The 27,702-nt window shown below is 48.4% G+C and overlaps 4 protein-coding genes across 4 annotated transcripts; 1 reads left to right on the top strand and 3 right to left on the bottom strand.

The window, feature by feature from the left end:
• Positions 1-16: 16 nt before the first annotated feature.
• LAJ45_10137 (uncharacterized protein) lies at positions 17-5,678 on the bottom strand (the record flags this gene model as incomplete). Its single annotated transcript, XM_046119668.1, has 13 exons — positions 17-97; positions 149-271; positions 329-358; positions 412-492; positions 556-978; positions 1,075-1,113; positions 1,178-1,542; positions 1,603-1,820; positions 1,900-5,216; positions 5,291-5,328; positions 5,400-5,402; positions 5,452-5,502; positions 5,561-5,678. The coding sequence occupies 13 exons, from the start codon at positions 5,676-5,678 to the stop codon at positions 17-19; spliced, it is 4,887 nt and encodes a 1,628-aa protein (XP_045967118.1).
• A 500-nt stretch (positions 5,679-6,178) lies between these two features.
• Positions 6,179-7,141, top strand: LAJ45_10136 (uncharacterized protein; the record flags this gene model as incomplete). Its single annotated transcript, XM_046119667.1, has 1 exon — positions 6,179-7,141. One exon carries the CDS (start codon positions 6,179-6,181, stop codon positions 7,139-7,141), a length of 963 nt encoding a protein of 320 aa, XP_045967117.1.
• An 11,836-nt stretch (positions 7,142-18,977) lies between these two features.
• Positions 18,978-19,456, bottom strand: LAJ45_10135 (uncharacterized protein; the record flags this gene model as incomplete). Its single annotated transcript, XM_046119666.1, has 3 exons — positions 18,978-19,281; positions 19,338-19,350; positions 19,423-19,456. 3 exons carry the CDS (start codon positions 19,454-19,456, stop codon positions 18,978-18,980), a joined length of 351 nt encoding a protein of 116 aa, XP_045967116.1.
• A 5,411-nt stretch (positions 19,457-24,867) lies between these two features.
• LAJ45_10134 (uncharacterized protein) lies at positions 24,868-27,081 on the bottom strand (the record flags this gene model as incomplete). Its single annotated transcript, XM_046119665.1, has 12 exons — positions 24,868-24,895; positions 24,953-25,070; positions 25,164-25,264; positions 25,318-25,561; positions 25,623-25,679; positions 25,728-25,816; positions 26,106-26,122; positions 26,445-26,485; positions 26,652-26,752; positions 26,810-26,875; positions 26,980-26,993; positions 27,076-27,081. 12 exons carry the CDS (start codon positions 27,079-27,081, stop codon positions 24,868-24,870), a joined length of 882 nt encoding a protein of 293 aa, XP_045967115.1.
• Positions 27,082-27,702: the final 621 nt, after the last annotated feature.

Raw genomic sequence — 27,702 nt, 5'->3', positions numbered from 1 at the left:
TCCCTCTTCCTCATCCTCATTCTTCCAAACAGCCCCTAGGATTACGAATAACTGATCCAGGGTCTCTAGTTTCGTACCACTTCAAGGACTTCGAAATCTAATACCCAGGTCAGTTTTATCTTCTTGGGGTGCAATGGGGCACACTGACAGGTCGGCACTTGAATAAAACCCATGCTAACATGACGAAAGCCATGAATAGAGCTGCCGAGATTGGGTACCATTTCCATGAAGGGTTGCTTTCGAGAATATCTACGTTCATTCCGAACAGCCCCTTTATTGCATCAGTAGTGCCAGGGAATTACCCATGTCAAGCTTTAGCATTACTTACAGCTACAAACATCAAAGGTAGGAAAATAAACTTAATAAACTGTTAGCATGGTATGTTACCTGCGCTAGAAGACCGAAACATACCGTGATCCAACTGAGACGCTTCATGCTCTGTGACATCTTCACCGACTCTCTTGCTTCATGTATAGAGACGAGACTAAACTCCTGCGTTACCTCATACATTAGGAATCATTATAACTTCGTAGTATTGTGATCAATATAACTCACAAGCTCGATCATCTCCTTTGTTTCCCTATCTAGTCTTGACAAGCGCTCTCCCAGCTTCTCCATTTGATTAACCTTTTTTTCCAGCTCTCGGATTTTCGGAAGATCTTTAATGTTTGTAGTCTTGGGAGCCTGATCCGCCCTAGCGGTTGGAGGTGGAGCTAATGCGACGTGCTGTACGTTCTTGGGTTGTTTTATAATCGTTTGTGTTGCCCTGCGAGCTAAAATGCCAGGCTCCGGCATAGAAGATTCAACTAATCTCGGGTTATCAGTCGCGACCGGACCATCACTTTGGGATAGGGTGGCTGGGGGTAAAGGTGTTGGACGGATTGTTTTGGTATTATTGTCCTTATTAATCCGGTCTTTTTTCGTCTTTTTTCTAAGTGGTATCATCAATTCACCGAACAATACTTCGCTTTCCTTGAACTGCTTTACGAGGTCATTCGCTTGCTCAACATGCTTACCGAGCGTCTCCCGAAGCCTGTTCCATTCGCGACTGTGCATGAGTAAAGATTTGATTACCTTTGAATCCCTTCCCTCTGCAATTAATTGAAAATCACGCTGAAGATAGTAGTGAGTATGTTAGTGGAATTGAGAATGGTACATTATAGATCAAATGACTTACTATTTCAACAAGCTGTTGCCCCGCTTTGTCTAATAACGCAATCCAATGATCGCACACATCCGCCACAAACCACACAACAAACTCCGCTGCACTCCCAGGAATAGAGGGAACCTTCCGGGGAATGTTTCCTCTAAAGTGGATGGCCTGCATTGGGCTTGCTACTTGTTTTTTGCTACAATTTCGCTTCACCATTATCCATGAAATTTCGATCCTCCATTTCTCAGACGTAAATCCTGAAACTTCCGCCACATCATTTGTGAATGGAATTACTGTCGTCTGCCCTGCCTTTGCATACGCATATTTGAGTTTGGGAGCATCAACGACTATGAGAGGCCAATCGAAACGAATGTATGGCGCAAGAAGAACTAATAAGTCAACTACAATCCCTTCCAAAAGTGACAAACGCTATCACGCAAGACTCGTACCATTCGCATTCGACTTCATATCCTGGTTAGTTGGGATGCCTTTTCGGAACCCATGAAACTCTGTACTCATCCACTCATATCTCTGGTGAAATGTTAACCAGCCCCACTGGACCAAGGAGTCTTCCCTAGTCGTAGTCTCGTATTCTATATTGGGAAGGAAAGAATCTGGGTTTACAAAGGTATTAAGGGTTTCGGTGCCATCGGGCTGTGTATCCGGGCTTCAGGCCAGCACCTATCAGCGTATGGCCTTCAGAAGGCAACCAGAACACGAGTAAGGTAAAAGAGTTAGAATCCTACCTAGGAAAGAGGATAGATGTCTTTGCATTCTTTTCCCACTCATGAATACCCCAATGGTCAATCTCAAACCTCTCTGCGCAGGTACGTTTAACTTGCGTGCCACTGCTATACTCATGGCCGAGTAGTATAAGAGGTGAATCGTCATGCTCATTTTTCGCGGACCCTGTTGATTTACCTTTGAGGATATTTGCAACTATCTGTAGTTCATTGGGTGTAAGTCCATCAGTTCTTGCTCCCGTATTGAGCAAGAGCTTTGCAGTTATTGTATCGTCTTTTTGTATCGCTATTTTGAGAGGTGTGTTGCGCTGTATGTCGCGTATCTCCTTATTTAAGTTTGGAATCCCGAGAAGGCAGCTTATAACCTTTTTATGACCTCCCTCTACTGCGACATGGAGTACGGTAGATCCCGAGAGGTTTGTTCTGTTCAAAGCCTCATCTGCACATTCCATTGCTATCGCGCGGAATAGATCAAAGGTTTCGTCGTCACATACTCTATGCAATGCGCTCTGTCCGTCAGCGCCGACAGTGCCGTAAACCTTTCCACCTGCTTTGAGTAGGAGTAATGCGATATCGTGGTTGTTATACTCCAACGCCACATCGAGTGCTGTTCTACCGTCACCGTCTGCTGCCCCTGCTGCATTAACATCCACCCCCTCTGATAGGAAAGACTTGACAATGTCGAGGTTTCCGCTTCGTGCAGCAGCTTGTAATGCTGTCGCTCCACCAGTCTCTGATGCTGGCGCATTAATGTCCGCCTTCATTAACAGCAAATGTTTGACAACCTCTACATGCCCGCTCTCCGCGGCAGCCTGTAATGCTGTCCTTCCATTGGTCTCCGATGCCGGCTCATTAACATCTGCCTTCATTGACATCAAATGTTTGACAACCTCTAGATCCCCGCTCTCCGCGGCAGCCTGTAATGCTGTCCTTCCACCGTTCTCCGATACCGGCGCATTAACATCTGCCTTCATTAACAGCAAATGTTTGACAACCTCTAGATTCCCGGTCCCCGCCGCAGCCTGTAATGCTGTCCTTCCACCGGTCTCCGATGCCGGCGCATTAACATCAGCACCCTTTACCAGCAAAAACTGAACCACATGTAGGTGCCCGTTCGATGCAGCACTCTGCAATGCTGTCATTCCACCGGGCCCGGATGCGGGGGCATTAATATCGGCTTTATTGGCTAGAAGGAACCGGACTACGTCGTAAACACCCCATGACACTGCTGATTGCAGTGGGGTTTCAGGAGGAGAATTAAGTTTCTCCTCTCCATCAGCCGTTCCGTCGACGTTTACTCCCTGAGAGTGTAACATTTTCACGATATGCAGCTCTCCTTCAGCGGCAGCTTTGCGGAACGCCAGTGACCTGCTTGCACCTCGCGACACAAGCATCGCAACAATCTCTCTATCCCCTCCCTTAACTGCAGCCTCGATGGCGGTTGCTCCGCCGTGCTGTGCGCCCTTTGCATGGATGTCCGCTTTCTCTGTCAGAAGCCACCGCACCATTTCTCGATGACCTTGCTCTGCCGCCGCTTGCAACGCGGACCGACCGTAGAACTCCGCTGGCTCAGCGTTGATATCCGCACCGGAAGCGAGTAGGCACTTAGCAATTTCGATGTGCCCCCTCTTCGCTGCCGCCTGCAATGGGGTTTGGGGGTAACTCGGGTCGGATTCTGCCTGTCCATCTACACGAGCTTTAGCGTCGAGAAGTAGCTTGACCATATCAATGTGCCCTTCCCGGGCCGCCACCTGTAACGCAATGCTACCAAGACCCGACCCTATATTCGCGTTGACATTAGCACCCCCCTCAAGAAGAATGCGAGCAATATCCATATGGCCGTGCTCCGCCGCCGCCTGCAATGCAGTTCGACCCTGGCCAAACCAACCACGCCAATTAACATCCGCCCCTAGAGACAACAACCAGCGTACCATCTCTTTGTGGCCTCCATCTGCGGCCGCTTGCAGTGCTGTCAATCCATGAGAAGAGGATGCCTCCGCATTAAGATCAGCACCCTTTTCGACAAGCAACCGGGCAATCCCCATATGTCCCTTACTCGCGGCCGCTTGTAACGAGGTTCGGCCGCCTGAGTACATAACCTCCTCGTTGGCACTTGCGCCCCTGCCAATAAGTAGTTTGACGATATCAATGTGCTCTTTCTCGGCCGCCGCCTGCAAGGCAGTCCTTCCACCCACTCCTGATCCCTCTTGGCCTATGTTGGCACCCGCAGCGAGCAATAATTCTACCATCTCGATATTTCCATTCTCAGCAGCAGCCTGCAATGCAGATCTACCATAGTAGTTCGCTGCATTTGTGTTGACCTCCGCGCCTCGGCTAATGAGTAATTTGGTAAGATCGCTGTTCCCCTGCTCGACAGCCGTCTGTAGTGCCGACCTTCCACTATAATCGTGAATACTGGTGTTGACTTCAGCTCCATGGTCGAGAAGAAATTCCACCAGCTTTAAATGCCCTTTTCTTGCTGCAGCCTGTAGTGCAGTCAGGTCGGTCGTGTTCGGCGCCTTCTCGTTGACATTGGCGTCTTTCTTGATTAATAGCTCAACGATATCTAGATGGCCTCCTCCCGCCGCCGCTGATAGTGCCGTCACGGTAGAATTGCTCGATGAGCACTCGTTGATGCGCGCGCCACGATCAAGAAGAGCTTGAACTAGACGTAGCTGACCGTGAACACATGCAGCCTGCAGGGCTGTTTTTCCGTAAGAGAGCGCAGGATCTTCATTTACGTCCGCACCACTGAGCAGAAGTAGATCTACTGTTTCCTGACATCCACGTTCTACTGCCATCTGTAGAGCCGTCCTCCCGCCTGAAGCCTCGGCCTTCGCGTTGGCATCTGCGCCATGATCAAGTAAGAACTGAATAAGCTCAAGATTTCGAGTCCCTGCCGCCCATTGCAAAGCAGTCCGACCGGCGATTGCGGGACTCACTGGGTCATTTACGTCACCACCAGATTCTAATAAGAACTGCACAGTACTAAGATGGCCGCCAGCTGAAGCAGCCTGGAGAGCGGTCCAACCGAGCTGTCTCACGCCCATTTCCTGCTCTTCCACCTCGAAATAATAGTTCGCTTTAACTAATGCTCGCGGTCGGTTGTCAAAGATTTTAAGGATTTCATATTCGCCACCCAAGGGAGTCCCTGGCGGAGGGAGGTACCGCCCCATGATGTCAGCTCCAGCTTGCACCAGGCGTTTAACCGCGTCTAGATCACCCTTCTCGGCTGCCAATACTAGATGCTTCTCGAGTTCACACTGGTTCAACTCATTTTCGTGTTGTGATTCGATTGCGGACATGACGCCTTTGATAAACTGGAATACATAATTGATATATCAGCACGATTCTGGAAGCTGTAGCGGAAAAGCGAACGGGGAGTGCCCCATACCACTTGCCCATCACAAGCTGACATGGTCAGGTCGGCGGCTGTTGTTCGAAAGGTGTTGGGGCCAGCGGCGGAAAAAGAACTTTGAATATCTGATAGCAATAAGATATACGATCTAGTTTATATATTAGAGTAGGGTCAAATTCTCTCGGGGGCTCACTTACCACTGGGGGAGACAGTTCCAAAAACTAAAGTGCTTGGGTGCGGTAGGAACACTGAATTACGCCGGCGCTCGAATTCAGCGGGGGGATATTTAGATGGAATGTTTCGTACTAAAGAAATCGTCGAGAACCGCTGCGAAACTGTTGGTTCTTATAGTACCGGAGTCACCTATCCATCGGCACAACCGACTGTCACGTAATATTTTCCACCGTGCCAAATCATAACTCATGTCTGCGCATGATATGCGCAGGTATGATTTGTGATCATGCATGCATACCGCAGAGTACCCATTCAAGAACTCGTGCAGGGATTGTTCCACTGATGATTGGCTGCAAGGGAGCACAGAGATCAGCCTCAGATAGGCTTTTGGTTAGATCCGCTGCAAAGTTTTCAAGCAAGCTAACCGAAGTGTGAAATGTACCGGGACCTACTAGTATTTCGCTGACGTTTTTGAACTAAATCATGAGCTTGGCGTATTTTTGTATGGTATACAATATCAGTCGCGTCCACAAACGTCAGAGAAATACGAGTACTCTACATACCTACAGAATGCAGGAGTAGTTCATTTAGACAGTGATATATATATATGTCGGTAGACTTTACGTAGGTATACAAACCATTGTACCGAGTTTTTGAAATCTCCTCCAAGTTTTACGTTGCAACCACGTTACACAGGCAGAAAAGTCTTTAACCATTAGGCCTCACAGCCCAGAATACCCCCCTGCAGCCATGAGCACCAACCCCCCCCCCCAGCTGGCAGGCCACCCCCTCCCAGAATACCTCCAAGCAAAGGCAGCCTTCGCCGCCCCCCTACTCCACCTAGTGGACAAGCATAAGCTCCTCAGCAAAATGGGCCTAGAGGATAAGTCCCCTGCCACTGATGACCTCCTACAACACATCGCCTCCGCCTTCCACACCCAAGACCCCGGGTTGAACCCGGTCAAAGCCATCATCTCCCTCCTCCTGAGCCTCTCAACCCAAATCGAGAAACTCACTACAGAGGTCCACACCCTATCCGCGAGACACACCGCCGACGTTACCCTCCTCAACTCACGCATCAACAACTGCACCCCTCAGCACTCCCCAGCCCCCGCCCCCCAGGCCCGCCCTCCCGCTCAACGACAACCTACCCACCAGTCCCGCCAGCCCTCACGCCCCGCCCCGGCCGTCCCTCCCCCCCAAAGCCCTATAACCGAAGGAGCAGAGCCCTACCTCAACGACCCCATCGAAACCATCGACCAAAATGGCAACAGACGCCTCCTCACCTATGCCGAGAAACTCAAACAACACCAGACCAACTCCCGCCCCGCCGCCCCCTCCCCCGCCACTCGGAACGCAGGCCCCCGCAAAACCACAGCTCCTCAACCAGCAACAAACCTCCCCGCCGCCCAACGCCGATTCTTCGCAACCAGATCCAACCCCGCCCCCTTCCCGAACCATCAACAACTCGAAGCGAGACTCCCCTCCGACTTCGGAAGGGTCCTAGCCAACGCAGGCCTCACCCACCCACACACCGCCCTACAAGTCCAGGTCAACCGTAATGGCACAATTACCTGCACCGCCTCCCCCTCCACCCCTGCCAAAGACATCGCTCCCTACTTCCCCGGTCTCCTAGCAGTCCTGAACCTCACCTGCAGTGCTACCGATAACCCGCTCAACGATTTCCAGCTCGCACCAACCAACGTCGACTAAGCCATCCACAACGTTCCCATCTTCGCCCTCGACGTCCCAGAATCTCTCTTCACTCCCCACCTCGCTGAAGCTGTTGCCCTCACCACGGGAGCAGCTGTCTCCAGAGCCCGTTACCTCTCCAAGCCCCAAAACAGAATCGGGAAGACCACCACCTCAATCGTCATCTCCGTCCCGGCCAACGATACCGACAAGATCGGAGACCAAATCCGCCTATTCGGACGCTCCCGCCGATGCAATAAACTCTGGCCAGCATCCCCCAATACCCTCTGCCGCAAGTGTGCCCGCCTAGGACACGCCACAGAAGGATGCCAATCATCCTCACCAACATGCCCACTCTGCGCAGGCAATCACCTCCGCAAAGACCACCGCTGCCCCAACCAAACTTGCCCCAACAACGGCCACCTCAAACCGGTCATTGATTGCTGCGCCACCTGGAAAGCCAAATGCATCAATTGCTCTGGCAACCACATCGCCTCCTTCAGAGAGTGCCCCGCCAGGTGTACCCGCACATCGCCTGCCCCCCAGGGCTCCGCTCCCGCCCCCCAAACCTCCCCAGACAGCCCCCCACCGGCCAACCATCTCCAACCCGCCACCCCCCAGTCCACATCAGTACCCGCACCTCAACAAGAAGAGCCTGCGGAACAGGACTTAACCATGTCGCAGTAATGCCAGCACGATCCTCCTCCCTCCCCTCCTCCCCCCCCCCTCAATCACCCATCGGTCAGACATATCCAGCGGAGATCCTTCCAGCAATCTCTTTACAATAATCCAATTGAACTGCGCAAGAAGCAACGCAGTCTTTCTTTCACTCTTTTCTTCCTTCTCCAAACAACGCCCCCCCCAGATTGTCGCAATACAAGAACCCTTCACCCTCCTCAACCAACCCCTTAACGCACCAGGGTATGAATGCGTCTACCCCCCAACAGCAGAAGACGAACCCGTATCAGTCGCCTTCTACATACACCTCGACTTCCTGCAGCATACCTCCTACTTCCCCATCAACTTCGATAGAGGCGACGTCTTTGGCATAGCCATCTACTGGAGAAACCCCGACACCTTCCTCCTCCCTGCACAACTAGAAATAGTGAACGCCTATAACCGACACATCTCACCCAGCAGAAAATCAATTCTCCCCGGTGACGATATTCCGCAACACTAGAAACTCCTCTATTATCTGCGGTGACCTTAACATACACAACATCCGCACCGACCCTCACCGCACCATAAACAGAAGAGAGGAGTCACTCTCCTCCCCCTACTTCTCCACAGCCGCAGCTAATGGCTACTCCCTGCTCAACATCCCCGGCAGGATCACCCGAATCTCTCCCAACCCTCTTCAAAGACACGGGGTCATTGACCTAGCCTTCGCAAACCCCCCTGCCCTCAACCTCTTCCACTCATGGTCCAACAAACTTCCCAACGCAGGCTCCGACCACACACCAATCAAACTACTGTTCACCCTCTCCCCCAACATGACCTCCCCCCCCACACACACCCCAGACTGGAAAAAGGCCCCCTGGCCCGCAATCCAGGAATCACTCCGGAAAACCTCCCTCCCCCTGATCTCATATCCCATCGACCACTGGTTCGGAAGCGCCTTAGCCGCCATCACCGAACCAGTCCTCGCTGCCACCCCGTCCAAAAGGCCGTCTTCGTGGTCAAAGGCATGGTGGTCCCCATACCTCTCAACACTCAGACGGATCTTCAACTCCGTCACCAGAGCATACAGGAAAGGTCTATCACCCCCTTTCGAATATAAAGCCGCTCGCAACGCATACTTCTCCGCCATCCAGGAAGCCAAAAAAAGACACTGGAACGACTTTATAGCCCAAGCCGACTCACAACAGGTATGGGCCCTCAGGAAAACCGTGACCCGGAACAAGGAGACTAAGCTCCCCAAATTCCCAAATGCCTCCTCCCCAGCCGAGGTTAACCAAGCCCTCATATCACACTTCTTCCCCCCCCAACCAAACCCCACCCCAGCTCCCCAGCCGGGCTTCTTCCCTGATACCCCAGAAGTAACAGCCGACGAAGTAGCCAAAGCACTAGCCGCCTCCTCAAACAACTCGGCACCAGGACCGGACACTTTTCCCCCCCTAGCCTGGAAACGAATCCACCAAGGAAACCCATCCCTCATCCCCCAACTTCTCACCCCCCTCCTCAGAAGCGGATACCACCCGATAGCGCTCAAGAGTGCCCTCGGAGTCATCCTCCCCAAACCCAACAAGCCGGACTATAACTCCCCTGCCGCCTACCGGATCATAGTCCTCCTCGAAACAGTCTCAAAAATCCTCGAACGGATAATGACGTATCGCCTCCCCACCTTCGCCTCCTCATCCCGCCTAATACACCCCCACCAATGCGGTTCAATCAAAGGACTGTCCACAGCCGACGCTGCAACAACCCTCCTACATGAAGTCAGGCTCCTCCAACGCGGAGGACTGAAGGTCTCCTCCCTCTTTCTGGATGTCAAAGGGGGCTTTGATCATATCATCCCCTCAATCCTAGCAGACACCCTCCGCAGCAAAAACACTCCCTCATACATGGTCCAATGGGTCCTCTCATTTCTATCGAACCGCAAATGTACCCTCCTATTCCCAGGTGGCCCACGCGTCTCCCTTCCAGTAGTTGTCGGGGTGCCTCAAGGCTCCCCCATCTCTCCTCTCCTATTCTGCATATATGTAGCGCCACTTCACACGGACCCAACTCCCGGCATCACCATCTCATACGTCGACGACTTCGCTTTCACAGTCGCCTCCCCATCCCACCAACAGAACATCGCACTGCTAGAAAATGCCTTCCACAAGGCAACAGACGCAGGCACCCAACGCAACATCCACTTCTCCCTCCCCAAAACAGAGCTCATCCACTGGCGCACCAGCGCTGATAGGAGTGCACACTCCACGCTCCCCATTACACTCAACCGGACCCCCCTCAACCCCAAAAGAGAAATCCGCTGGCTGGGCCTCCAGCTCACCGACAACCTCAACACCTTCAATCACTTCTCTAAAAGGTGTGCCTCAGCGCAAACCTCCTTCGCCATTATAAGAGGATTTGCCTCAGCAGGCAAAGGCCTCACCCCCCTCAACTGCCGACGTCTAGCAGTCATGGCAATCCTCCCCATGCTTACATACGGAGCCTCCGTCCTCGTCCCAACAGCACGAGCACTCAAGAGACTCGAGACCACCTGGCACTCAGTCCTCAGATGGGTCACCAACTGCTTCAGATCAACCCCCCTCTCAATACTACAAGCCGAAACATCCTTCCCTCCACTCGCCCTATACATCCCCTCCCTACGCATCAGATACGCCGCGAGAATACAAGCCGCATCCCCCGCATACAACCCAGTCACCGCACGCACCCCAGACTCCTTCCACACATTCTCCGCCTACAGAGAGACATCTCACCGACACCTACTAAGAGGCCGCTCAAACCCCCCCGTCAATTGGAACTCGACCAGGAAAGGGGTAGCCCGCCTCCCCATAGATGACCTCTGCCACGCACTGCTCACCAACTCACCAACTTTCGCCTAGAACCCCAATACCATCCACCCGGGCCTGGCGCTCTCTATCAAAAGAGACACCATGCAAATCTGGAAGAATAACCCCCTACCAGACTACTACAAATTCCCAATCAACACTCGCCCTCACCCCCACCTCAAGCTCGACCGCTTCATCGCAGGACGGATATGCCAAATGCGGGCTCATAAAAGCTACCTAGCGGCCCACCCAACATGGATGTCCCAGGACCTCCCCCCAACATGCCCCAGATATTTTCTCGAAGACGAAGACCTCGAACATGCCATACTACGCTGCCCTGCGCGCAGTCCCCAGAGGGCAACCCACATACCCTTTGCAAAAACCCTCGATGACCTTTGGTCACCCCCCGCCTCACTCGCAGCTCTCTCCTCCTACATAAGGGCAACCAAAACCGGGTTCCCCCCACAAATGGGCCCCCCAAAGTCCCCACCTTATGACCTATCCTCAGACTCCGAACTCACCTCCCTTTCATCAAGCTCGGCCTAGGCCACCCCCACCCACATCAGGCCCAAAAGCCAACTGTACGCTCAACAACCTCAACACCGAAAGTGTCCTCTCGTCGCTCTCCTTATTGTCTCTTTTCCTATGTCCTGTCATATCACGCGTAGCTGGTACAAAAGTATACTGCCCCTGAGGGGGACGTCCGAATTTCTTTGTTTGCTGGCCTGTTGGAGGAATGTCAGGGTCTCTCCACTGCGTCTGCTTCATGTATACACGCTCATATCTGTTTTGTTTCCTTTTGTCTTGTTTTCTTTGGCGGTTTGGTAGGGGAGGGGTGTTGTTCACGCCATAGCTTAGGCTCCATGCGATATTCTTGTACCCAGAAATAAATAAAACCATGATTTAAAAAAAAAAAAAAACGTAGGTATACAATCGCGGTCCATTGGCGGTACTTCATCAGCTTAATTCTATAGGTTGAGATCAGATTGGTGATGAAAATTCGGTTCAAATTAGAATGAACGGAGATGGGATGTTCTCAGCTCAAACCCCCCCATCCGATGTGTCGACGACAATTAAGGCAATTTGTTCCAACCACTAATTAAGATATCTCTCCTTAGCTTGGCAAAAATAACCACACATTGCCGAACTCACTAGCGGAAGAAGGCGCTCTTCGTATTAACATATTTGTCCTACTCGAGAAAACACGTCCGTGATGTTGCCTAATGGTTCCTTCAGCAGTTTTGTCGTTGTCAGTCTCTGTTGGTGTTCAATGGCTCCGCCGCGCGACGAGGAATCTATAACTATTTGTCGGGCTCGAGTGTCGCAGCAAAATGGAAATGCTTTGGATTACACCCCCGACGCTTCTAATACTAACAGTAGATTAAATAACCGTAGGATAACGTTAAGACATCAAGGCTACCTTAAGTACATACCGTCTGGTTTGTATTCTACCCACTTACGAATAAGATTCTCCGCATCCCCGGGAGCCCGTTCACATTTGATTCATGATTGGTCTGCTCTCGCTAAATAATCCAATAACTCTCCATAGCGCCTCTGCATCCATGTCCTGTAAGCATGTCTGAGCTGCAATTCTGTGGCAAAGATGCAAGGCAATCTGCACAAGCATTAGCTCAGCCTCATGATAGGCAGAGCGCCCGGAACCTGAAGCCCCCCTAAATTCCTAAACGGAGCTTTTCTTATGAAGTTCGCCCACACCAAAGGGAAAGGACGATGGTTTTTTGGTCTGGAGAAAAATATGAATTGGTGTTCTCAGCGCCGAGACATCTACTCTGTACGGCATATGTTTCTGCTGCCAAGCCTCGGCAACCTACAGAGCCTCAATGAAAACCTCCCCTCAACATCTTGTTCTCCACCTCCTAATCTCCCGATCTTTTTTTTTTTTTTTTTTTTTTTAAATCATATATATTGTTTCTAGGTACAATAACTCCCGATCTACACTCCATCATTATATCTCTTCACCTCTCCTCCCTCTAATCATTCACTTTCCACCCCCTCTACCACGCCTCTCTTTTACAACCCTCAACACCGCACCCAACGCCACTCCCTCGCAGACAAGTCCCACAATTCATCGCGCGCATGGCCTCGAACGCTTTACCGGCGTCGGTAAAGAATACAAACTAGTACCCGCTGGTGACGAGCATTGTCGTCGCGCCGTTAGCTACTTGGACAGCTGAGGACCCGTGGGGGACGAACCTTGGGTGACGATGGAGACGGTGGGGTATCAACATGGTCCCTCTCAGCCACTAAATCACTCTCAGCTACTACGTCGGTGGTAGGAGGATGGATAGTGGCAGTAGAGGCAGTAGCGGCTAGATTTAGCTAAAGGACTACAATATTAGACGGTTTGGGCAGAAGGAGGGAGGGAGATGGGGGAGGGGGTGGTGGTATTATACTCCGGATGCGGGTAGCCAATTCTATGGAGCGGGAGGTGGTCTTTTTTTTATCCGTCAGGCGGTTGTGGATGCGGGTAAGTGCATTTGATCCCACCACGCAGTTTAATCGCTAACGATTTTCTATCTCGCGATAGGTAGCTATCTCGAGGCATAGTTCTACGAATACTACACTCGGCATCCATACGCCTCGAAACACAGCCCTTCTACCCTGCGACGGCCATCCGCCGCGTCCTTTCCGCTGGAATCTACGAGTGAGCCTGAGAGATGGGGGTATCCGATAACAAACACGCCGTGGTACGTACCCACCCCCCCCCCCCCTCCCTTCCCCCAGCATCCTCATCCAAACCGCCACGAACAATAGCCGCATATTATCACTAACTGGCCAACTTTCACAGTGGCTGTGACTGGCACGGTTCTTCATTCTTCATGACGCAACGGAGAGCACTTTGAGGTTGCAACGGTAATAGTGTTTGGGCCATTGGGACTTTCGAGCTTGAGGTGTCATGGGACACCTCCGGATGCAGAAGGGTTGTCACCTGGCGGGGCGCTTAAATTCGACGGGCCTGTGCGATCCTACACGGTTGGTGGGGGTGATATGGAGTTCCGGGAAGGAATACTACTTCATCATGGAATAGATGGCGGGGTTGAAGAGGTGGGTTGCATATTGTGAACGACACTACCGCGGGCTGTGTTTTATGAAGACCGGTTTCGGAGGTAAGTGACACCACCCCAGTGCAAACGATAACAGAGTAGAAGACTAGGAGCGCCACTTTATGGGAAGTGCGTGTGGATGTGATACACCCCCTGACCTGGAAGCAGGCGATGGGATATCGCTCTTCTCGAGGGGTATCGGTGAATTGATAGATTCTTTGCTGGACTGATTGATACCCACCTATTACTTGTGTGCAGCCCGGAGGCTATGGAAATCTGACAGTATGGACAGTAGGATTGGTAGAATAAGTATATTGATTATTAGCTGATTGATCTGTTGCGTCATCTTGTATGAATTTCCGGTGTGTCCCGCGGATAAGGAACTGTGGGATGTATGAGACTTGATTGCTACTTGACTATTGTACGATAGAGACCCACTCATAATACGTGCCGTAGCTAATAGAAGAATATTCTACTATGAATAGATATACCGTGATATTCAGATACACCACTCCCCCCACCAAGCACGAGTGAAAGCCCGGGCTACCGCGGCGTTTTCAAACAACCATTTGCTCTCAACCCCATAAAGGGGGTGAGCAAAGGCCATCCGGAAATCACAAAAGACGCCCAATCATGTCTGGCAGCGAATGTATTGCATAGCATCTCTCTCTTCCTCCCTCTGCGCTTATGTGGGTTGAGATACCCACCGAAGATACCGGGAAAGAGCGATGAGACAGAGAGGTGTAACATAATAAGAGCCTATCAAGAGTATTGAGTTCATACTTCCAAGAGCTGGTTTCTGATAAGAGGGACTGTACAAAAATATGTTTCGAGGCCCCCGGGGGGGGAGTGTTCGCTCGTGGGTACCGTCATGATTAGATTTAGACGAAAGGGTGGTATCGAAAGCACTCATGCCCCTAATTCATAGGGTAGGGAATATTTTCATCCACAGCATAACCTTGTGGGGTAGACGTGTCCTTGTTCTGAACCTCGGAGTTGTGGCATAGTCATAATGTATCACTCGTTTTCTTGAAGCTCGCAATCTTTTTTTTTTGTTTCATTCATTAATTGAAAGGTAAGAAAGAGATATATATCTAATGAGTATATAATTATAACCTGCGTATGCAGTGTGCTTTTGTAGTCTTCTGATTGGTTTATTGAGAGATGTTTTTGTTTCACTTGAAATATGTTGTGTTGGATATTAACATAGGGTATTGTGCTGAGTGGTGTTAGAGTGTTAATAGGGTTGCTACTGGTTCTGGGAATTGATAGTGGTTCGATTTTAGCGGTTTGGTAGCTGTTAAAGGGATATACCTGTAGTTTTAACTGGAGAAATTGTCTGACTTATCCGTTGATATATGGGGATAATATATCAGAGAAGTCACATATTGACCAGATCAGATCTAGATATAGTGATGGACTTTGCCTGCCAGGAGGGGTCGAGGGCCGTGCAGCGGCCTGACTGACAGGCAAACAGACAAATAAGCCGCAAAGCGGCTTGCCTGTATATTAGACTGATTGATATACATATAGTACCGGCCGAAGGCCGGAAACTACTTGTACATATGTATATTTGGATTGGCTATGGGAGTAGTTTTCGAAATTTCTAATGCGTATCACAGTAGGAATAACTTCGTGTAAAAGCGGGGAATGAGGGCCACCTACGAAGGGAATTTAAGATGGAAAAAAGAGATACGTTGGCCACGTGATAATGACAGATAAGGAATGCATTTGTAGGAGTAGGGTAGTTGGCTATGTTTTTATGCATATTTTCGATCATGTGGAGTTATAGAAAGGTATTATGGGATGGTAGAGCAACGACGTGACTTTTGGTTGTGGTACTGAGGGGTAGGGAGTACTTACTCGTCGTGTTGCGTTGACTGTGATCCAAATTTCTCAGGTCTCGGGTAAGTAAGAAGATATCAAAGCCTGAGCGTCGTATCGGACCCTTCGTCAATTCGAGTCAGATCCCGAGGCCGTCGCCATTCTCATTAACTCAAGGTCGGAGGTCCTAATTTTGGTCGCTATCGGAATATCCGGGGCCTGTTCAAGGTGGGGTGGTATCTAATCCACGTGAAAGCGGCATCGGAGAGCGGACCGAACAGCTTTATTCTTTTAAAGGTACACATAATCACAACCTCAGAGTTGAACTTCTCAGGTCTCCGGATTAAGTCGAGCGCATCACCGCCAGCAATGATCAGCCAGACGGTTAAGTCAATGAAAAGTACTGAATTTACGTCTACCAATGAGCCAAAACTAGTTAGTTATCGTTTCAAACAATTAGTAGCTTTGAAATACTGTGGCTGGTATTCGTTATGGGGGTAGTCGTGGTCATAGGATATCACTCGTTCCCAAATGTCATTAGCTTCTGTATTCCGATATGGCATCAATCCTTTTGGATAACATCCCCCCATACATATAGACTATGCTAGAGTCACGACAGCACGATATCCCAAATCAAGCAACAGCTTTCTGTTTTTCTTTAGCCGAGAGTGCCTGATAGCGTGTGCTTTTTGTTCCTGGTGTATTTTTGTATGGGCGTGTGGATCACGTTGGACGCGTACATATATCGAAAAATATGTCCAAGATTTCTAGAATGAATTATAATCGAATACAAGACACTTTGGATATCGCTTATTCGCAGGAAAATCTTTTTGCGAGTCAACAAACTAGCCAGTTTCCACATATTCACTCACAAGGTATCACTCGTCATCCAAATCGCGCGGTATCACTCACCTAAGGTTTCTTGAGAGGCATTTTTGTCCTTTGGTGGGCCGCACGTTCTGACTCTAAATCAGGCTAACTTGTCTGGCTAGTGTAGAATCCAAAATACAGTTCATACATACACTGCGTGAGTAATAATGATCAGAAAAGAGGAGAGAAGAGAACTAGGGTACGGGTGGGGGATGCTGAAAGATGCAGGGAACGAGGAATAGAATAAGAAGAAGGGCTTTGTGGGCGTTATTTTCCTATGTCAGAAATATGTGAGAGGAGGCGGAGGAGAAGGGGCAGTTCAGGGGTATTGCCATAACTGTAAAGTTGCATGCAATTAATGAATTAAACAAAAAAAAAAAAATAATGATCAGAAGCGCCTTCCGCTGCATTGTACTGCTCAATATATATTTTCGGAGGTCAGTTTGTTCTATGGAAGATATCTTGGACAAATATAATATTTGGAATAGGTTTTTCAACCAATTTCCATTCTGTCAAGTCGTGATTATGATTGTTCATGGCCGGTGGTCGTGATTGGCACGAGACCTGGGGGTAGAGGGACAAGTCCCGACGCTTTTTATATTTTCTTTCTCGCCGATATATGATCCCTACCCTTATAAAAGAAGAAAGTGGGAAAGACTTGGTTTTGATTTTCATTAATTCCATTGTAATGAGTGAATAGCTTTCCTAGATCTAAAAGTCCCATGGCGAACAATTTCGAGACTTTGAAGGGACTAGGCCATTGCAACTGTCTCAAGATTTAAACTTCAGAAAATACAAGATAAAACTGTACGAGACTTCCCTGAGTCTCGTCTCGTATTTGTAGATCTTTGGGCACACTACATGTATCAATAGTAAAGTGAATTTTTCATGCTCGCCGGGCGTTCCGCTGCGTGCAGCCGTATCTATGTATACATGTACAAGTAGTTTCCGGCCTTCGGCCGGTACTATATATATATCAATCAGTCCAATATACAGGCAAGCCGCTTTGCAGCTTATTTGTCTATTTGCCTGCCAGGAGGGGTCGAGGGCCGCGCTGTGGCCTGAGAGCCCCGACTGACAGGCAAAGTCCATCACTATATCTGATCTGGTCAATATGTGACTTTTCTGATATATTATTCCTATATATCAACGGATAAGTTAGATAATTTCTCTAGTTAAAACTACAGGTATATCCCTTTAGCAGCCACCAAGCTGCTAAAATCGAACTACTAACCGATTCCCAGAACCAGGAGAAACCTTATTAACACTCTGACAACACTCAGCACAATACCCTATGTTAATATCCAACACAACATGTTTCAAGTGAAACAAAAACAGCTCTCAATGAACCAATCAGAAGACTATAAAAGCACATTGCATATGCAGGTTATAATTATATACTTATTAGATGTACCGCTAAATCTCGAGTTATTCGGGGGGTTGCCAAGGCAAAAAGCTGAGGATCTTCACCTTTAGAGGCAGAGATCTTTAATAAAACAGCCCTCTTCTGCAGGATCTAAACTAAATGTAGTATAGCAGCTGAGCTTGGCAACCCACCGAATTACTCGAGATTTAGCGGTATTTAGAGACCAATTTTCTTCAGCGTTTATTTTTTTTCAAGCAGGGGGTACTGCAGCGGGGTCCGCTTCTAGTGATGTTGGTCGTCAGCCCCCGCGTCGGTATAAGTGTGCTCTGTGTCCAGGGCGCATGCGCATCACAAGGCTCGTGATCTGGTTGGTTGATGCAGGGACCCTTATTCAAATGCGTAAGCAAGTTGAGCCTCCCGGCGCCTCGCCAGGTGAGACAGCGCTAACAGCTAGTGTCTTACAAAATACATGCTCACGTCCATGTAACATAGGGTTCTGCCTGACGTACGGCTATGCGTAATTTCTAGCGTCTCGAGGTTAACTTAGACGAGAATGGTATATAATTTCATCGTATTTAATCCTGTGATAGGAGGAGGACGAATCCTCATGGCGATAAATTGATGGACTTTGCCGCTCGATGAGCGTTCCGTCGCATATACTAGTAAAAAGGGAATCGATCTGTGAAGATTCAATATCTATTGTGATATCTTGGTGGTAATATCAAGGCTATCGGGTGTCTCGTGCGTGCTAGGTGGTTCGCGTGAACGCGCCTCCAGCTTTACCAGTGACTGATTGTATTTTGACTCTTCTCATGCGATACGATTAGTTTCTCACCCCAGTACCTGGGTGGCATAGAAAATGTAAAGTTATCATAGCAATGGGTATATCTTTGGCGGTCTGGGAGTAATTATCTACCGTATAAGCAGAGTAATCCGGCTTCGTACTTTCAATATCTATTCTTGACCTACAGTTGGTAATTAACCAATCAATGCGAGCCTGAAAAGGCCGGGGCTAGGCTTATCACCTTCGTCCATTTCTCAGGTGATTAGCTTAGAGGCTTAAAATCAAGGGGAAAGGCCCAAGGACGGTAATCAGCGGTACAACGTAGAGTGCCATGTTGTAGACAGGGTTAATCTCATAATTTTGGTAAAGATCTATGGGACTAAGGCATGGATGCCGTTTCTTTCTCTTTATTCTGAGTTCAAGAATGTTAGTCATTCTGGGCTGTGCCCTAGGTGGTAGTGTGAGGAGATCTTTGGATACGCAGGACAGAGGAATAAGGCTGTAAGTAAACTCTAATTTGATCATTTGGGCGTACGATAGTAGGCATTAGTAGTAGAATGGCACTACCGAAAGATGTTCGAAACAATGCAATTGACGTTGTGCGCTTCTCACATTGCCTGCGGACACCGTACTGCGCACTTTGAAATGAGTGATTGAGCGGGAGCGCGGGCAGGCGCTGAGAGAGATAATAGTAGATATACCAATCTTGCGGAATATACACAAGTGGTTGTCGATAACCTGGATCCTCGCCCCTGCTAGAGTTAGAACCGGTTTTGACATGAAGCTAATGCTCGAGTTAACTGCTGACCTTTGGGACTCAACTGCCTTCCATGGGGGGCGCAAAAACGTGTTATCTAGACACGACGTACGCTTCTCATCCTCGTCCTATGTACCCATAGTAGATAGTGAGCGGTCTTGTTCAGTCATTTTGCTCCGTTTTTCTTGGGTTCTGGCCCGGGCGAACGCTCCACTTTCTCGGGGATATATCATGGAATATCACTCGTTCGGCCACTGAATTACTCCTAGAATTATGCGTATTCATCCACTGATCGATCCTGAGAAGTTTTGTTCATGAACGTTGCCTGTTGTGTCGGGAAGGTGTGATTCCTATATATACATTAAATAATGAAGTCGGGTATATGCTATTAAAGGTATGGGTGCATGTACATACATGCGTAGACTCGCTGTACACACCCACTACTCTCTGCATCAACGCCCGTCGAATCCACAGCATTATACCAACAGTGGGTTAGAACATGGAAAGGAGATCGGGGAAACCGCATTGTAGTGTCCAATGTACGTTGCCTGCATGCCATTGAACTAGCGGCTCATAAATCTACATGTAGCCCCAACACAGGAAACCTCAGGGGGCGTTCTTTCTGCGGCTCACCCGGCTCATCACGTACATATCCCTATCGGTTGGATCTATTACCATGTATTATATCTTTGTTTTATCCAGAGACTGTCTATTCATGCATTTTTAACGCACCAGCGATCGTTGATGAGTGATGTTTGGACAGCCGAACTTAATGGCCCTTGATATGTCCGGAGTAGACTATAATAGTAGAAGGAACAGGGTTGATTCTCTGTTATAAATTATAAACCGGGAAGTCGTGCGCCGGATACCCGCGTTTCTGTAGGGGTCGGAGACAGTGGTATCATATCACCCTAATCTCATCTATGTAGTAAATACTAAAGAAAGTGCAGAGCTAAACCTACTTTGATTTGGAGGGTCCTGGTGTATGCCTGGATCTTTGGACCACAGCCGTGTTGCAGCCATTCGGCCAGATGCTTAATTCACCCCCAGACTTTATTTTTTGGCGAGTACACGCACCAAGACACATCATTCTTCCTTAATAAAGAAGGAAGCCCGCCGGGTCGCTCCTGTGCTCTGTCTATGCGGCACTATCTTGGAATGGATGGTTGTCTCAACCAGCCACCTAAATAACTGCGCACAAAAGGCAATGTTTACAAAGGGATAAGATACACCATTGAATGGATTTGAGAAGGATATCCACATTTGCCTGGAAGGAATCCATGTGTCAGTTATTCCTTTAGAACTATCGCCAGTAATAAACGTTGAAGACTCTATTTGTGGCGACCAGGACGCACTGCGATCTTAAGGTGTCAGTCAGTGCTGAGAATTTTGTTTATGACAGACTCCTCAAATACACCTGTTTCTAGCTGCGCATTACCTCTATGAGCCCCCAAGCGTCGGAGATATCATTTTATTAGGGTATCGCGATGGTAAACCGGTTTTCAGTCTTAGGATTCAACTACGAAAACATACTTCGAAGTGGTCGACCACACGAAGGTAACTCTATATCGATAGGGAGGGACCGAAGGACAACCTTCCGTATAAATAAGATTCCAGTTACTGTCTCGAAAGCAAACTTACTATCCATTCTCGGCTCGCTATTCTCTCAAACATCCTTCCACGGACAACCTGAGGTTTCCCCCCAGGTGTTGGAGTGTTCACTTGCTCCTTCACCTATGGATAGCAAAAGATACCAGATTGCAACGGTGACTTTTGAGTCTATCCCTACCCAGCTTCAATCATGTTGCGGCAATGAGAAGTGGGTATCTTTCACAGCCAATATCGATTCTACGGCAACGAAGTTAATTTTTGACTCCCACTTTATTGGGTTGACCCCGCTTCAGGATAGCAATGGTGATTATCAAGTTGAGTAATACACCCCGTCCGATATTGATTTATATCCGAAGACTCAATTAACCGTTTTACTGCTGTGATTGTTAGTCTTTTTTTCGTGACTGGCCTTGCCGGCCACGCATTCGGATCGTGGAAGGCGAGGGGAGAACACACAATGTGGGTGAGGGACTTTCTTGTTAAAGACCTTGAATACCAGCATCGTGGCAAGGTACGCGTTCTCACATACGGATATGATGCAAAGCTACTTGCGTCGAGCTCAACTGCAGGCATTGGAGAATTTGCATGTAGTCTGCTGGACGCGGTGGGAAATGCTAGAAGATATCCTGAAGTATTTGGACTCCGGAGCCGTACCTGAAGGGATTACGCTCACCTCTTTTACTAGGAACAACAACGGCCAATTATATTTGTAGCTCATAGTCTGGGGGGACTTGTAGTAAAAAAGGTAAATAGATGTACGTGTGGTTATTTATGGCCTCGCTGATTGGGGAAGGAAAGGCTCTATTACAGGCAGCAACAGGTACAGAGAGAGACAGTGATATATCTCGCTCGGTGCATGCTTGTTTCTTTCTTGGGGTACCACACAGAGGCATGAATAATGAACAACTAAAGTATATGGTGAAGGGGCAGCCTAACGAGGCCCTTGTATCAGATCTTGGCATCGGTTCACAGTTTCTTAAAAGCCTCGAGAAGTCATTCAACGATACGTTTACTCTGGAGTGCCTACGCATTTTTTCGATATATGAAACTAGATTATCTGCGACGGTTCTGGTATGACAGTTCTGACGCCATCATTTTGACCTATCGCTAACTTGAATAAAGCGGGGCTCGTGCGGCATATGGGAGAGGACAGGACCAATGGTGGAGATGGTCACCAAAGAGTCTGCACTAGACTGGCTAGTGGAAGACAGAAGACACATTCGGATACCAAGAAACGTAGATCACTCGACACTTGCGAAGTTCACAAGTAGCGCCGATCATGATTATGAAATCCTCCGCTGTCATATCTTGGAATGCGTTGAAGAGGCTCCAGTGAAAATCTCAAAAAGGCATACGAAAGTTAATGGTATTTTGTCCATTTTTATTACGATGTCATACCAGCTGACCCTTTGGTGCTAGAATGTCATCTCGCCGAACTCTCAAACACCTACGCCTCGGGTGTTAGTTGGAATATTCTTAGAATTGCGAGTATTATTTGTCTCAGGTTGGTTGTTGACTCCCTCGGGGGCGGTCAATGTGATATCTCAAAATTTCGGAAAGAAATTAATCGAGGTGTACCGATCCATTGCCTACCGAGCGTGGAGCTCACCCAAAAGCGCAACAAAACCATGGGAAGTGAATGTTCGATGTACAGAAAAGTCGATGCTCAGCTTTCTCCTCACCTGGGAATAACACAAGTTAATTCTCAGGGTGTGGGGAGGTGGCCTCAAAGGCTCGGCAGAGTCGTATCGCTCTTTCGCCGATCTCCCAGGTTTTCATTCAATGTGAAGACCAAACTACTTAGCATTGTTCTACAACCGAAGAGAACATCACTAGACAACTCCAGGTCTTCTGTACAACGATATATTCGATGCTGTAGTGTAGGAAAGAACGAAAGACTCACTAGCACTAAAATCAGAGCCTTACATAAGAGCGATCGTATGGGATGGCCTAAAGGTAGATGGCAGATGAGTTTAACATGAATAGAGCGGTGGTGCAAACGTATTGGAATCGAAACCAATCGCTTGCATTCATTCCTGCGGCCACTCGGCTTGCTTGTCCCAGAATATGTAGTTTCTATGGTTCTCATTATCATAGCTTCGGTGGTCCGACCCTGGAGGTGGACTGTTGCTGGCTCGCTGGGAAGGGGAGGTTTCAAGCCTGATCACAAATCACCGACAGTCCTTGGAGTGCAACCTTTGGAAAGGAGACAAAATTGTTTGCAGAGTCGTTCTATGAATGGCCAAATGTGTTGCGTTTTTTAGCCAACTTCGTAACGGTGTAGAGTTGTGGAAGAGAATGCGATAAACCTAAATAGAATCGTGGCAGCTAGAATAACGCTGAATTGAAAACAAGTGATTTAGAATCAGCCCTATCTACAGTTCTATTCTAGATCCCTTAATACAGGCACGGAGGACCTGGCCAAAGAAATGAGGGATTCACGGGCTCCAGCTGTGGTTCTGCCTCCTACCTATCGACCCCGAAGATGGCTTAGGGAACAATCCCTAATCTAGTGGCTTTTATCATTGCGATTGCTGGGCGAAAGCTCCAGATATCTAACAGTTATCCAATTGGAGGGATTTTAGTCCTCTCAGATAAAGATTTTCGACACTCGAGAACCAAGGTACCCAGAAATTGCATTTCTGCAAGCATGAATCAATCAACCTGTGCATGTTCTTTTAATATGTACCACCATGGAAAGGGCCTGGTAAATGCTCGATAGGATCACGCATAACAGGAATTCAGGCCTGGGACTTACTCGGGGTGGTGCTCCGGTGTAGAGTCATCCGGAGAGATCAGTACTTAATTATAGGGAAATCCTTGAATGTGAAAATATTTGTTAGCAATATCCTGGAAATAAAAAGGGGGTTCAGGTCCGGCTAGTATTTCCAACGGTTCTTCGGTTGGCTAGCTGAAACCGGTTTTCTAAAACAGTTTATGAAAACACTTCAGTTCAGTACTGTCGTCTTCTTCCTATTTGGTTCGGCTCATCTTCTGCCGTAGGCAAAACCGGTGTTGTGTGCGGTTGGAACTCCTTATAAGAACACTCTACTAGGAGAAATTCTAACCCAGAGCACCTTTGGTGCTGGTAAACTAATGCCAGGACCTCAGGACGATTCTGCAGTATAAACCGGTTCTTATTCGGCCGGTTCACTTGTAGGCCTTTTTATGCAGTTCAGTTTGTTTCAGTTCAATTTTACTGACAATAGGAACCGGTTGAAACCGTGGGAAATGTTTCTATCGCAAATGTCAGAACACTCCGGCGGTGCCCAGATAAAGAAGTATTATTAATCTTCCAGAATATGGCCGTGTTGTACGTCGAACGCCCATGGCGATAAAGACGAGCGGGTCTGTTCAATTTCTAACTGGCTGTTCCGGTCTCTCTGGTCGCAGTGCTAGAGCACATAAAAATTTTGTGCTTCCTTTAATCGTTGAATGTATTGAACATAGTTAGTTGTTAGTATGTTAGAGTTCTCCTACCTTCTTATTACCATCGCCTTGCCCCGCGGAGGAGTGAGGTATATACCGGGATAGGGTAGGAATTTACAGATTGTCGTTTTATGTAGACTGACCTACTTTCTCATCTTACGCGTGTATACAGTATTTCAGAGCGCTATCGTGTCGTCTTGCTTACGCAGCACTCCCGATTCTACAACTAATTGGGACCCTTACGGAGTGCCCCGAGAGGAGGCCTGTTACATGACTGCATTTCGTTCTTTTTTTTACCGTTATCTGATAGTCGCTTCTGCGAACTTGTATACCTTGCTCCGATCCGATATGGCCTACCTGCTTACAGTGCCGGTATATGACATACCTGCCTACAATACTGGCGTTGCTCACCTGCGTACCGTAAAGGAACTGCCTACTTGCCTATAAGTTGTAGTACGAATGATCCTTACCCGCCTACAACATTTACACATTGCTTCCTGATTTATCGGAATAACTCATGGAATCGAGGGTCTTGCGCTGCCTATTGTTTGGAGGTGCAGACAGGAGGACTAGGGGAGGATAGGCTCAGACTGGTGAACACGATCGATGATAAGGACAGGTCATACTTTCCAGGGTTGTCAACGACCTCTGTTTCCCTTCCCTTCTCAATCAAACACGAAAGATCGATAAAACGATCATCGTTTTTAACAACAACCCTGGCAGGCAAGGGAAGGTAGATAATTTCTACGCCTTCCCATATCGATCCCCGATTAAAGTAATAATAGACATGCCGGCACGCACCCAGAATTTCCGTGAGCTATGTCGTCCGCCTATGACCTCCGGCCGTGCGGCGGGCATCCTTATAAATCCAATTCTGTGATGAGTTGGCAACGACTATTGGTATGTGATGGTCCGGATAGAATGAGTTGGCGCGCTCCCTTTAATTGAGTTATGATCAAGATGTGATTAGTACATTCCTTGGTTGGTTTACCTCCTTGTGGCAGTGCCGTATCTGAGCACTCCATTATCGCAGGTTACAAGGGATTTACTACATCGCCCACCGCCCACCGTAACCCCCGCGCGGGGATAAGGATCGGTAGAGCTTGCTTTACCCCTTCTTAACGGAAGTGTCTTGTTTTTTGGTCCGGGTAGGGTAGGTGGTGCGCTTCCTTCAATCGAGACATGGTCAAGATGAGTTAGTAGGTTAGTTTTCATCTCCTCCAGGCGGCCGGTATCTGGTTATAATAAATTGTCGTGCTTCCTTTAATCGAGACAAAGTCAAGATGCGATTAGTACCTTCGTTAGTCCTCCTCCTCCGCGCCCCATGACAACATGCGTATCCGCCCTTTCCACCTGCTACCCTTCAATAACCTGCCTGACGGCAGTAGAACAGGTGCTCACGATTATCCCTTGAGCGGGCGTGTGTGTTTTTGTTTTTGATATTTATGCACTCTGGACAACCGCGCCCGTTGGTCCTACAGTCGAATGCACTGGGAGCTGTTAGTAGTACTCCTCAATCAATCAAAAAAGATCCAGCAAAAACACTGAGCTCGCCTTCCTGTCCCTACCCCCAAAACAGCAAGTGGTGGAAAAGAGAAGAAAAAACAGATTTCCAAGCTGGCGTGAGGAGGCAGATGTCAAGGCGGGGCTATAGGTGTGGGTATTATGTTTTGTTATTTATGCATCCGCACCACCGCCCACTGGATACTGCAGTTGACTGGGCCAACTGTCTATTACTATGGCGTCTCGGGGGTAGGGGTTATTCTAGAATATACCTACCTCACCTCCGACCCCTCCTAGAATGAGAAAAAAAAAGAAAGAAATAAAAAAATATTGTCTTTCCGAACAGGTGGCGGGCCGCGGATGGGAGTCTTTTATTTTGGTATTTATGCACCCGGACCACGTCGGCTAGTCCATTGCACTGAGAAATGTTAGTATACCGTCAGAATCGATAAAATACTATTCAAGAAGCAATACTTGCACTATCTACAACTCTCCCCCAAAGTTAAAAGAAAAAGAAAGGAGGAAGGAACAGAACCTCAGACAAGCCTGGAAAGGGAAGGCCGAGGGGTGGGGCCGAGGGTGTAGGCATTTGGTTTGTTTGTGGTATTTATGTACCTCCGGGCAACCCGCCTTTTGGCTGTAGTCGATTACACTGACTGGGAGGTGTTAGTATAACGAGTCAATCAATTAAGGGGGAGGAGACTTTCTGGAAGACACTTACATTACGTTTCCTGTTTGTTCCCAAAGTAACAAAGGAAAAGAAGATAAAAGAAAGAGGAAAGACAAAAGAAAAGAGAAGCACTAGAGGTCTGAAAAACGGACATCTCGGGGCGGGGCCGCGGGTGTGGGTGTTTTGTTTGCGGTGTTTATGCACCCCCGAAACCCCGCCAATTGGCTGCTGCAGCAGATTGACCTGAGGAGTGCTGGTATAACGTGTCAATCAATGAAGGGGGGTAGAAATTGTTCTGGAGTACACTTACGTTTGCCACACCTTCCTCCTCGCACGGGGAAAGAAGAAAAAAACAAAAGAAAGAAAGAGAAAGTTCCTAGACACCCCTAAAAAGGCAAAACTCAAGACAAAAACACGAGTGCAAGAGTTTTGTTTTGGACTTGATATTTATGCACCCTGGCCACCGCCCCCGTCGGCTACAGTCCACTGCGGGACTAGGGGGCGTCAGTATAAGATCTCCATGCTATATATCCATCATGCAAGAAGGAGAAAACAATTGTTCTAGAATAGACTTACTTGCATTGACTACACCTTTGTCCTCCCGAATCTAAGAAAAGAAAAAAGGTATTTAATCTCCGAACAGCCAGCGAGGAGCGGGCGCGGGTGCGGGTTTCTTTCATTGTAGTTTTTATACGCCCGGGACCCGAAAAAACAAAAAAGAAAGGAGAAAGTTCCTAGACACCCTAACCCAAAATGAGAGCAAAAGAACTCAATTGACAAAAAACCACGAGCTGGTCAATATGTCCTCCTATTCTCTTATTCGTAGCACTTTGTCTTGAGCATATTTTTTATGCCCCACCCTGGCCAACACCCGCCCGCACAACAGTTCGAGTCTACAGATCCACTTCTGCGCGGGACAGGGGGCGTCAAGAGAATAAAAGATACTCCCTACTCGACGATAACAATAGTGATATCCATCTTGCAAGAAGGAGAAAACAATTGTTTCTAACCTAGAAATAGACAGCTTACGTTAGCGAGTATAACTAGGCACCTTGTACCATCCCACACGAAATCTAAGAATTAGAGCACAGAAGAAAAAGAGATTAGTATAATACTCCTGAACAGGCGCCAGCGAGAGAAGTGCGAGTTACGCGGGGTGACGTTTCTTTCATTGTAGTGTTTTTTAATACGCACCGGTGACTC

Source organism: Morchella importuna, assembly GCF_003444635.1.
Source record: "Morchella importuna strain M04M26 chromosome Unknown Morimp01GS042, whole genome shotgun sequence".
NCBI classification, from domain to species: Eukaryota; Fungi; Ascomycota; class Pezizomycetes; order Pezizales; family Morchellaceae; genus Morchella; species Morchella importuna.
The sequence above is the reverse complement of the archived record's forward strand: the minus strand, read 5'-3'. Positions and strand labels throughout refer to the sequence as shown.